This window comes from Oryza sativa, chromosome 4, assembly GCF_034140825.1.
Source record: "Oryza sativa Japonica Group chromosome 4, ASM3414082v1".
Taxonomy (NCBI): domain Eukaryota; kingdom Viridiplantae; phylum Streptophyta; class Magnoliopsida; order Poales; family Poaceae; genus Oryza; species Oryza sativa.
Window position 1 is genome coordinate 31,374,807 of NC_089038.1, and position 12,615 is coordinate 31,387,421.

General features: G+C 43.8%; 2 protein-coding genes across 2 annotated transcripts; one reads left to right on the top strand and one right to left on the bottom strand.

Moving 5' to 3' along the window:
* Nucleotides 1-2,297: 2,297 nt before the first annotated feature.
* On the top strand, nucleotides 2,298-4,745 carry LOC4336939 (coniferyl alcohol acyltransferase). Its single transcript, XM_015779541.3, has 2 exons — nucleotides 2,298-2,786; nucleotides 3,491-4,745. Exons 1-2 carry the CDS (start codon nucleotides 2,376-2,378, stop codon nucleotides 4,451-4,453), a joined length of 1,374 nt encoding a protein of 457 aa, XP_015635027.1. The 5' UTR covers nucleotides 2,298-2,375; the 3' UTR covers nucleotides 4,454-4,745.
* Nucleotides 4,746-7,927: 3,182 nt separating this feature from the next.
* LOC4336940 (probable protein phosphatase 2C 44) lies at nucleotides 7,928-12,273 on the bottom strand. The gene is made up of 5 exons (NM_001419850.1): nucleotides 11,794-12,273; nucleotides 9,416-9,667; nucleotides 9,004-9,286; nucleotides 8,752-8,906; nucleotides 7,928-8,428 (listed from the first exon to the last, which is right to left on the bottom strand). Exons 1-5 carry the CDS (start codon nucleotides 11,926-11,928, stop codon nucleotides 8,288-8,290), a joined length of 966 nt encoding a protein of 321 aa, NP_001406779.1. The 5' UTR covers nucleotides 11,929-12,273; the 3' UTR covers nucleotides 7,928-8,287.
* Between the last annotated feature and the right edge of the window lie 342 nt (nucleotides 12,274-12,615).

The following is a 12,615-nucleotide window of genomic DNA, read 5'->3' on the forward strand; positions in this document are numbered from 1 at the left end:
GGGTCTCGATTAAGATTTTCAGGATCTGAATTATCTGTAGTTGGAAAACTAAACGACAATATAGTCTACTCCCTCCATCCCAATATATTTTACAGCCTACCCATTCTATGACTACGAATCTGGGAGTAGCTAGCTAGCTCTGTTCTTTTTTCTTCGTAGGTTGACTCTTCGCCGTGGTCGCCATTGGTCAGCATGTCAGCATAACATCCCGTAGTACCACTTGGCACACCGATACGTCATCCTATTGTAGAGGTATGTTTTTTTTTAAAATTTGTTCAATTTCATATAGGCTGCAGGTAGGTGACTAATACGATAAAGTAAAAGAATAACAGTCGCCTGATGAATAAAAAATGTTTATCATTAATCAAAAGCTATAATTTTTTAAAGAAATTTATTCTATTTTTCTATATCTATACTATGTAAAATGTTAGTAGTGGTGGTGTCCATTCCCACACCACCCCTACAACTGACATGTGAGCCCCACAATCTATATTATTACATAGTCTTTTAAAGAGTTATCTCTCATTTCACTATTGATTTTCCTCAAATTTTAAAATCATTTGGTTGTTCAATAAGGAAAATAATATTATTACTTGGACTAAATAAGCTAATTGATTTTTTTTTTACGAAAAACCAGCAGGAGAGGCTCCTACTGAAATGCATTGCCAATAGAAGATATTTACAATCCCAAAAAGTTTCTGAGAGGGAGAAGAAGAAAAAAAGAAAATAGAACTTAAAAGAACAATTAATTGATTTAGCCTAGTTAATTGATTTACCTTATTGATTGATTTAGTAAGGTAGAAACTCAATTTGTTTTCCGTTGCAACGCACGGGCTTTAGCCTAGTATGATTTAAATTTCATTGTGACATATCAGAATTTGATCTTGTCTAAATAGCTCGAGATGCAGAGAAGCAGCTGGTGATTAGCCACCAGGTAGAACATTGGGTTTCTCATATTATGGCTTGTATTATTATTATTATTATTATTATTATTATTATTATTATTATTATTATTATTATTATTATTATTATTATTATTATTATGTAACTATGGAATGTCAGAATTTAGATGATAATCTGAACTAGTTAGGAGTGTTGGAGATTCTATAAAAAGGAAGATAGAAGCTCTCCTAAATAGGGTATTCAACTGGTACATCGTTGAAAAAAGTAAGCTATATATTGTAACTGGACATTGGCTTATTTTTTCTCTCTCTCTCTCTCTCTCTCATGTTTATGATAATTTGTAAATAGTTACTACTCCAGTCTACAATATGAAAGCAAGGATCATCTAAAGCATCTCGCAATACTTGTACATCCAGATATAAGAACTAATTAAGCACAACTGCGACGCAGGAAACATCATAAAACTAACTTTAGTAACGCTACCCTTGACCCAATTTCAAACAAGTTTCAACAGAAGCAGAGATATGAAGCTTCAAGAGTTGAAATATAGGTCAGGTGACCATGACTTCTATGATTCTCTTCCAAGCTCTTTCACTGTGAACCTGAACAGAGATTTGTTGGCAGGAAAGCTAGAGAAACTGCAGGAAATGGAAAACCATCTTATAGAAGTAATATTTATCTACCTAATATCTATGCAGTGTTTCTAAAAAAAAAATCTATGCAGTGTTTACAGCGTCACTTATCTTAATTCTCCCCAACTAAAAGAGATTCCATCTATCCTACTCATGATATAAGGCATTGTCTTCAAAACTAATTTTTGAGTTATAATCTTTCATACACTATAATATCTGTAGCAAGGAAACTAGCTATAATCATATGAAAGTAAACTTAAAATGTAAATCCAGCAAATTAAATTCAATTCATATTATAAGTCAAATGTTTTAAAATTAAATCTAAAACATGTGCGCTTATATTATGGGATAAAGGGAGCAGCATATATTATTCTTAAGTCCTACGAGTATTCCTTTTTTCTTCAAAGAGCATATACAATCATCAGTGTTTTCTCATCTGAAACGAAAGGGGGCTACAACCAAACCACACGTATTGAGTATTGACACTATAGTTGTACACCAACCCTGTATTCCAAAAATATAGGTAATCTTTAGGGGGGGTCCAGCTTTAAAAAAATGGCTAGGTAAGTGAATTGCGCAAAAGTAATTTAACTGATTTTTTAACCTGACAAGGAACTAATAATGAAATGATCAACTGACTAAAGCATCAGATTAGTAAGTGTACTATTAACAGTTTTTTTAAGCTGGATTGCATTCTAAGTTGGTCACTAGTTTACCTAACACCCTGCCTTTAAATACCACACCCATCCAGTGTCTGAATCTGCAGGCCTAATTAATTAAGCTGAGCTCCACTGTCTCCACTCTCCGGTACACTACACACGTAGGTATATACCATCCAACATGGTGAAGGAAGAGCAAGGTGGCGAGGTGGCCATGGCCGCCGCCGCCGCCGTCACGACGACGGTGGCGCCGGCGCTGCCGACGCAGGAGCACCGGCTGCCGCTGTCAAACCTGGACCTCCTCCTGCCGCCGCTCGACGTCAGCGTCTTCCTTTGCTACCGCCACCCGGCGCCGTCCGCGGCGGCGCTCAAGGAGGCGCTGGCGAAGGCGCTGGTGCCGTTCTACCCGCTCGCCGGCGAGGTCGTGGCCAACGGCGACGGCGAGCCGGAGCTGCTGTGCAGCGGCCGCGGCGTCGACTTCACGGAGTCGGTCGCCGGCGAGGAGATGCGCGGGCTGCGGATTGGCATGGTGGACGAGCGCGTCGAGAAGCTGGTGCCCGCCAAGAAAGCCGCCAGCGTCATGGCAGTTCAGGTATATATATATATGGGAGAAAATATATTTACCGGAAGCCCCTTTTTTTTAAAAAAAAGTTCAAAAATATGAATTTGATCTACCAACTAACTTAACTACTACTTCCTCTGTTTCACAATGTAAGTTATTTTAGTAATTTCCACATGCATATTATATCTAGATTTATTAACATCAATATAAATATGAAAAATGCAAGAATGATTTGTATTATGAAACGGATGGAGTACTAGTATGTGAGGATAATTCTGATCTATCACATGGAAAAAAAAAATAAATGAAGATGCTGTTTTTCTGGAACTGGAGAGCTAATTAATGAACTAATAAGCTGGTATATATATATGTTTCCAGCATATATAACTGAATATCACATCAAGTTATCCCCTCCCCTGGACGTTAAAATTATGTGGGAAAGAAAATGTGTGTATGATGTCAAGCAAGCACTGGCTACTAATTACACATATACTTACGTGCTTTACGTGACATGGACGTACCTACCGCATATCAACCTACTACATGTTTTCTTTGAGACGGAGAACATGAGAGAAAAAACGTAGACTTGATATGATTCATGCATGCAGGATAAATTACCTGAAAGGTATATCTATCGACGAATTAACTAATTATTATCATATTGTTTGACCTGTTGTGGTACAAATGGTCAGTTCTTTGACCTGCACTAATCCACATGGTTAATATACGTGCAGGTGACCAAGTTCAAGTGCGGCGGCGCCGTCGTGGGCTGCACCTTCGACCACCGCGTCTGCGACGCCTACTCCTTCAACATGTTCCTCGTCGCCTGGGCCGCCGCCGCCCGCGATGGTCACGGCGGCGGCACCGCGCCGCCTCCGCCGACGATCCCGTCCTTCCGCCGGTCCATCGTCGCGCCGCGCGACCCGCCGCCGCCGCGCTCACCGTCCACCGACGCGCTGATCGACCGCCTGTTCGCCCCTCTCGGCTCCGCGCCTCCGCCACCGGACGACGCCGCGGCGGCCGCCGTCAACCGCATCTACCGCGTCGCCGCCGCCGACGCCGCCTCCCTGCAGGACTCGGCGGGGCCCGGGCGCACGAAGCTGGAGGCGTTCACGGCCCACCTGTGGCAGCTCAACGCCAGGGCGGCGGCGGCGGAGCGTGAGCGGCCGTGCTGCATGGGCGTCGTCGTCGACGGGCGCGGCCGGATGTTCCCGGACGGCGCCATGAGGGCCTACTTCGGCAACGTGCTGACCATACCGTACGGCGTGATGGGCTCCGGCGAGCTGCGCGCCGCGGCGCTCGCCGACGTGGCCGGCGACGTGCACCGGTGGGTGGCGGAGGCGGCCACCGGCGACCACTTCCGCGGGCTCGTCGACTGGGTGGAGGCGCGGCGCCCCAAGCCGGCGGCGGCGAGGGCGTACCTGGGCGGCACCGGCGGCGGCGACGCGGCGGCGTGCATCGTGTCGTCCGGGATGGGGTTCCCCGTCGGCGAGGCCGACTTCGGGACGGGCGCGCCGGCGTTCGCGTCGTACCACTTCCCGTGGCCCGCCGGCGCCGGGTACGTGATGCCGATGCCCAGCGCGCGCGGCGACGGCGACTGGGTGGTGTACGTGCACGTGTCGCCGGAGTTGGCGGTGGCGATGGATGAGGAGCCCACCGTGTTCAGGTCGCTGGACAACAGCTACGTGTTCGGTTGACAAGGCCATGCACGACAAAATAATTAATGTCTAATTATAACGTGTCTATCTTTTTTTTTCTTTCGAATAAGAGAATGTGTATCAACTATCGACTATCGTCGTATGGGAGTAGTAGTGTGTTAAGGGTGGAGTACCGTGTGATATCGCCAGATACATCAATCTTGGCATGAAACAGTGTGTGTGAAAAAAAATAAAATAACAGTCCATGCAATGTCACTGTAATAACTAGAAAGTGTCATGTAATTAACGAAATCTATTCGAAATCTATTAATCTTTGTACGTTGCACGTAAAGAAGTGCAGAAACGCGCAATGTTGATGGAACGTTAGTTGGCAACTACTCTACGACGGGATGGATGTGTCAAGATGACAAAAACCAAAATGGAAATGCTAGGAATTTCAGTCACTTTCAAGTTCCACAAGGAGGCGGGCAGGAATTCGAAGAGATAGGAAGGAAGGAGATAGCGAGGACTCAACCGCGACGACGACGACGGCGAGCTAGCCTTGGCCGCCAGTGGCGCTGGCACCCAAATCCCAGATGGCTTTTCTTCGAGTTAGGATTTTCGGACTTGGAGAAGAGGATGGGAGAAGGATGAGGCGGCAGGAGCATCAGATTTTAGAGTGGTTTGGCCACAAGGGTAGTGATGGTGTTGAGTCTCGACGGGAAGCGGATCATCTAACGTGAACTCCTCCTGAGTAGACCTACGAGCGGTGGAGTTCACATGTCAGTCAGCACGTTCCTTTGACTCCAACGTCAGAAGATCACAATCCGTCTCGACGGTGAGAGCAGGCAAAGACGGGATAGACGAGTAGGGTAGAGACACCTCGCTACTGCTCAAGCGTTGGGAGGGTGGGGAGGTGTGGTGGAGGTCAGGTAGGCGCTAGGGTTGGGTCGTTGGAAGTCGCTGCAGCTGGTGCGCTGACGCGCGTGACCTCGCGCACGTACGCCGCCGGTGTCCTCGTAGCCTCCGCAGCTGCGCCTCTCCGATCCCCGTCGTTCGTCGCCCGCCGAGCGCGCTGCCGCTGTACGCCTGGCTGCTCGCGATCCGCGAAGGGTGGAGTCGTGCACAGACCACCGCGGCGCAGCGACCGCGCGCATCACCCTGCGGCGCCGGAGCCCAGGACCCGTGGCTGGCTCTGGCCCTAGCAAGCATGCGTGATGATGTAAAACCAGTTGCCGGTTTGGATATTGTGAGTTGTTGGATGCGTTGATAGAATTTTGTCCTGACGAATGATTAAGCCGTCATCCTCTGATTTGAGTTATCCATTGTTCCACTGAAAGTCTGAAACTGTTCTAGTGTTATGCTGTTGCATTTTTTTTTTTTTTGCCTTGTTTGCTGCATCTCTCATTTGAGATGTGGACCAATCAAATGCAAGATACGTTGAATTCAAAGAAGGGTGACAACTGACAATACTTTTCAACAAAAGGGCTTCTCTGTGCAATCGACTGTTATTCTCAGGTTAATTTTGCATCTCTGCTTCTTGTGCTATATGGGCTTGTGGGAAATGTCAAGAGGGTTGCATGATCAAATGTAACTACAGTTCAACATAGTATGAACAATTCCATGTAGTCTACTGAGCCTTTGTTTAGCCTTTGTTTAGTTCCAAACTTTTTCTTCAAACTTCTAACTTTTCCATCACATCAAAACTTTTCTACACACATAAACTTCTAACTTTTCCGTCACATTGTTCCAATTTTAACGTGAACTAAACACACCCTGATTTTCTTTTAAAAAAATGTTTGTGAACTTGCTTTTAAGTTAGTCGATTATTGATGATTTGACATTACAAGGCACTATTGCTATATTTGTATCGCCCTTTTACTAAATTTGTACTTATGCATGGGTATTACGGTGTTAAATAATTAGTTATGTATGTGAACTTGCAGTGGCCGATCAAAATAAGTTCTAGAGCCTGGCTAATATTATTAAGTATTTGCTACGAAGATTTTGCTTCTAATTCATCGAAAAACATTCAAATTTCATTGTGCAGGGTTGTCGAGCAGTAAATCCACCCCTGCGAACTTGTGAAGTAGAACTATCCAATGAAAAATTTTTAGCTACACCACTAGAGAGAGAGTAGGTGGCACGTGCAGCGAGAGGAAAAGGTTGTCTTGCACGAAAATTTACGCAATCTGAACTGCTCAAGGCAACTAAATTTATAGGTATTTTCAAGTTTTTCTCAAAAATACTACAAAACAGCATATCGTTCCAACGTTCAACGAAATAACTGTTGTCATGATGACGTCAGCATGATACCTACAGGGTGTCGACGATTGATGTCGCGATTCTGGTATTTGCATAGTATGGGGATCGTCGGTACTAGGGTATACGCGAGACTGAGGTAAAAGAGACGGAGACAGGGATTTTTATTCAGGTTTGGGCCCCTGAATTGTCAGGTAATAACCCTACATCATGTTGGCCGAAGCCGGTATTGCTCTTATTCACCATAATCACACCAGTACTATATTTGGGGTAGCCTATCCAACTGTTGTCGACATGACGGTTTGAAGGTCTGACTCGTAGTCGACAACAGGGTAGTCTTTCTCTTTGAGTTCGTGCTCGGCGAGATCAAAGACAGCGCAATGTCTCTCCTATCAGTATCCGGAGACACCGTAGGGGATTAGCCGTGCCTATCTCCGAAGTCGATATCCGGCGTCTTGTCTTGACGTATGTTGGCTTGTATTGGCTTGTGGCTTTGTGGCGTCTATGTTGCCCGTGTCTGTTGATTGTGTCTTCTATGGTGGGTGTGTCTCCTCTCCTCCTAGGGGGCTTTGTATTTATACCCATAGGTGTCCCCTTGTCTAAGTAGAACTAGGGAAACCAATATGCATACAATCCGAGTAGTCCTCGTCGTTTCCATGTAGAACTCTGGTTGTCCTTCCTTATCCGGAACTCCTGCTATATCCGCAGATTGTTTCCGTATAGGACATGGTATGTGGTGGGTCCTGCCGAGATTTAATCAACTATTATTAGGTATGTGGTATCCATAACCTTGACACAGGGTATCATGTCTAGTACCGAAGGTAACATGATAACGTGATACCTACGAGATACTCCCTCCGTTTTTTAATAGATGACGCCGTTGACTTTTTCTTACATGTTTGACCATTCGTCTTATTCAAAAATTTTATGCAAATGTATAAGATATAAACCACACTTAAAGTACTATAAGTGATAAAACAACTCATAACAAAATAAATTATAATCACGTAAATTTTTTGAATAAGACGAATGGTCAAACGCGTGAGAAAAAGTCAACGGCGTCATCTATTAAAAAACAGAGGTAGTATCATATTTGGTACTGAAGATACCATAATGATGTCAGCATGGTATCGTGCTGATGTCATCTAATCAGTTGAAACGGTATACCGTTCTGTAGTTAAAAAAAAAAACTCTCCTTAAGTCAAGAGGGAGAGCGCGCGGGATCGCGTCTGCCGCCTGCAGCAGAAAGCGCTCGCTGCAATGTACAGAACCTTTGCCATGACACATGACTGGGACTACTACCATTTCACAACTCACAGCCAAAACCAAGCAACAATGTATGTACACAACGGCAACAACCTGCACGCCCCGTTCGATTGATAAAACAGTTTATGCTGGTGTATGTATGCACAGACGAATCACCACCGCCCACCACCACCCTGCACACACTCACTACTCGCTACTGAACCCACAAGTTTGAACATCTCCAGTTTTGTCCTTGCTAACATATCTCATCTCTAGGGTCTGTTCACAACAGCTACATACTATAGGTAAACCATCTTTTTTCAGCACCACCACACAAATTCAATCGGAACGAAGAGAAACGCAGAGACAATGTTGCGAAGCGGGTGTTCAGCAGCGGAATCGGATGACGATGCAGGAGATGTCGTCCTTGCTCTTCCTCGCAAGCGCTTCGGTCGTCAGTCGCTTCGCTGCTGCCTGGGGGTCCTTGATCGACTTCACAAGATCGACGGCTTCCTGGTTCTTCATTACCTGAGTTGAGCAAGATCATAAGATTTAGCAACTGATTTGTGGATGTACTTTGTTAAGGGCGGAATACTCAAATATAGATTGATGACTAATCATGGAGATCACGAGGATCATGCATTTTGCCACATGGTAAGTGCACAAGAAACCATGATATGTACAGGTCCTAACTAAACAATAGATATTTTTGCTCCGAGAGGAAGCATGGTAAAAACAAGCAGTATACAAGGACAGAAGAAGCGAAAGGAAAATGGAGATGCTTATAAACTCTTAGCATTAAAAAGACAAGATTAATGTAGGCAAGAGTTTTAAGGAATTATAGTACCAACCTTCCATAGTCCATCGCTGGCAAGTATGACGAACTCTATGCTTGAATTTATTGGTACATGCCTAACATCAGGTTCTGAACTCAAGTGCGCCTTGAGGCTTTGGTCCCCAAAGGCCCTCGCAACAGCAAGCTGACCATTTACCCGGGGAACATCACCTGTAAACAGGTCATACAATAAATTATTAAGTAACATGAACTTTTTTATTTTCTGACCAAGAACAGTGATGAGACAGCTGAACAACAAAAATCATACCAGGAAATGTTGTTACAAAGCCACCCTGCTTCTCAATCCTCTGCCTTTCATTAGTTGTATGAGGTTCATGGTCAACAGTGAGCTGATTAGCAGCACCTCTTTCACACACAACAGCTCTTGAATCACCTACATTTGCTACCCACATATCCTTTCCATCAACGACAATAGCAGTAACTGCTGTTGAACCACCAGGTCCAAGTTGTTTGGCATTCTCCAAAATATATTTGTTTGTAGAGCGGTATGCATTCTTAATTGCTTCCTGAGGGTTAGTCCAGAAGATAGGCTGCAACATCAGAAAAGGCAAATGGTGAGCAAAAGATACATTTGTAAGGTAAATGGAAGGAATGAACGTCAATAACACATATTCGTAGTTTTGCAGGCACATAAAAAAAACCAAAAAAGTAATGCTTACCTCTTTCAGTATGTTGCAGAAAAGGTTAGCTTTCAAGTAACTTGGAACACTGTCTCCCAAGTGACCATCAAAAATGGCAAAGAGACCAAGCTCATGGCTCTTGTCATACTTGTACTCTGCCACATGGTAGTCCTCCATGTCATGCCCAGATTTCCCTTCCACCAAGTGGAATCCATGAGTCACTTTGTTGCTTGACTGCTTACTCCTCCCCTTGCCGGTATCGGTAGATGACGAATTAAGGCATGTTGCACTCTTTAAGACCATACACAAATCAGGCAAACCAAATTAATGTCAGTACACACTGATGATAACCCAAACAAGACCAATGAAGAAAGGAGGTGTGAGGATTCCATGAAAATGGCACCAAAATCAGCATGCACAAGTTCTCAAAAACTTAAAGAAAAAAATAGTTCACTGTACAAACAAGGTTGAAGGTTGTAATCGTATCAAATAGCAGCATTCACAGTATTGTTCGTGTTAATGAATAAGAACAGAAAAAACTAGTCTTGTGGAACACCATTTTCCTTGGCTTTGAACTTTCATTTGAAATTGTGGGCAAATCAGAGTTTTTTTGGTAAACAAGTTATGACCTTGATAAATCAGCAATGTCTAGTTGTCTCTATGTATGACAAATAACATTTTTGCCGCTGATAGACAAATGTAAGAAATCTCAAACCATGATTTAAAAAAGGAGAATAATCCATCCCTGAAAATAATAGTAATAGACTATTCATAGGAACAGGAAAGTTCCATTTTCATCAATGAAGACTGCGGATTGTGATTGCTGAGAATAGTAATATAACATTTTCACCATTTTTGTAGTTCTAAAACATAGAATGTATTTTGTCAGAAAATGTTTTGCACAAATTGACAGAAATAGTCAATAGCATATTTTTTTTTAGATAAAAGCACATGGTCCAGTACTAGCCTTCCTATTGCCAAACTATTCGGAGAACATCACTATCTGTAAAGTGGTATAATGTATGCAAGGAGCAGCTATATTATTCCGAAACAATATTCTGCAAAACATTTATTAGATGAACAACAGGACATTTTCTAAGGTCCAAGTGGGGGGCCACGGCATAGAACTGAAAAACAAACAAGAATAAAATCACAATTTGCAGGTAATATTAGACTTCATAGGCGATAGACGAGTAGTATTCATCCTTTTTTGTTTCCAAAGGTGATGTAATCTCCTAACTTAGTAGACAACGCACATGATCAAATCCTGAGGATCATGCCGATAATCCCCCAACCTCTGCTCGATATCTGCAATAGGGATACTTCAAGAGCTACTTTACGGGTGGTCCAGGTCTGAACTCATAACACTCGTAAGCATGTGAAAACAGGTGTCTAGCACCGCAAGTTACTGACTCTTGCACGTCATTAACCACAGTGTAATCAAATCCTGAGAAACCAATTATCAACTACACACACCAAGAGGCAACTTTCCCAAGGCAGGCAAGAACAGATGACAGTTTTCTTTCTTGTTTGGGTTCATAAACAGACAGAAACACATAACATTAAAATATAAAAACAAGGGCACTAATATCATAATCTGATTGCTTGAAGACAACTACCGCCATCATTCCGATAACCACAGATAAGGCTAATGATTTGCATGAACTGGTCTGGTTTGGTACAGCAAGGTTACAAGCTTAAGTAGGGAGCAATGCTATACGTACTAAATTTTTCTTACTAAACTTTTACTAACAATCATCTCAATCGTTTGATTTAAGTAGATGGAAGTTACAAAAAAATCTAGATGCACTCATAGCATAACAGTGTTAGTAAAAATTTAGTAAAAAAAAGTTACTAGGTATATCCTTTTCCTTAAGTAGGTGCACAGCAAGGCTCCAAGAAAGTACAAGTTGCTTACGGCTGGCACGGCAGCATGGGCGCACGCGTACTAAGTCAAAAAGGAGGAAGCGGAGGGTTGCACAAGTCCGACTTTGCTTGGAAGTTGCAACCCCATACTTGGAGATCCTGTGACTCCAAGTTAACAACTTGCACTATGTTTAGCTTTTAATTAACCTCCTCCGGTAAAAACAAAATACTATGATTTTTCCCCTAAAGGTAATGATTATTTTTTTTCCTAATGGTAATTAATTATTACTACCTATTGTGACCTCGAGCGCTCAACTGAGTGGATGTTTCGATAAACACGGATATTAATCAGATGCTAAAAAAACGAAGCTCCTTTCAATCAGGCAGGCACCAGCACATCAAAGAGGGTAAACGAAGTTAAAAAAAATCAAAAATTTTGCTACGCAGCCAAGAATTGAACCGCATGAAGACAACTCAAAATAGTCAAATTAAAGAAAAAAAAAGGTAGGAAAAAAAAGAAGAGGCGCACGCAGGCAGGCAGGGAAACATACCCGGATCATGTTGAGTATGTCGGGCCGCTTCTTGCCCCCGCAGGCCGAAGACGAGGAGGAGGTGCCGGCGGCGGAGGAGGAGGGGGAGCATGACGCCGACGACGACGCCGACTGCCGCTCCATCCGCCCGACCATGTCCTGTCCAATCACCACGGACACAGACCAGCTCGCTCGCTCGCTCCCCACTCCCGACGACGACGACGACACAGCAGCAGCAGCGCACGGGGATGAGAGATCTTCTGGGGGGAGGAATTTCTATCCCTTGGTTTGCTTCTCCTGATCCGATTCTTCCACCACCAGCCGAGCCCGAGGCCTCTCGCGGCGCGGACACCTGTGGCGGTAGCGTGAGGAGAAATGGAATGGAATGGAGGAGAAGAAGAAGAGAAAAAAGAAGTTGGAGAAGAAGAAGAGAGGAGAGGGAGGAGGAGTCGTTGCGGTTGGGGTTTGATGATTGTGTTGTGGTGGAGTGGAAGAGCCGCTGGAAGTGGGTCCCACACCAGGGAGGGGGCAAAAAAATCGGCTGAAAATGAAGCAAGCAAGCCGCACACAGGCACAGGCGCACAGCTGTGGAAAACCTGGAAAATGGAAAACATTGCTGTGCCCGGCGTGGATATGGATGGACACGGACACATCTTTGCGTGATAAAAACACCAAATTTGAAAATAGGTTAATAGTTTTTTAAATAAAAAAAAGGATGGATTCATGAACAGATATGTTTTCGTAGGAATGTTATTCTATCAGTATATTTGGATATGCATAAAACCATGCACTTATCCGTCTTCAAGGGTTATTGACAAAATTGCTCCCTAAAAGTTTTCTATT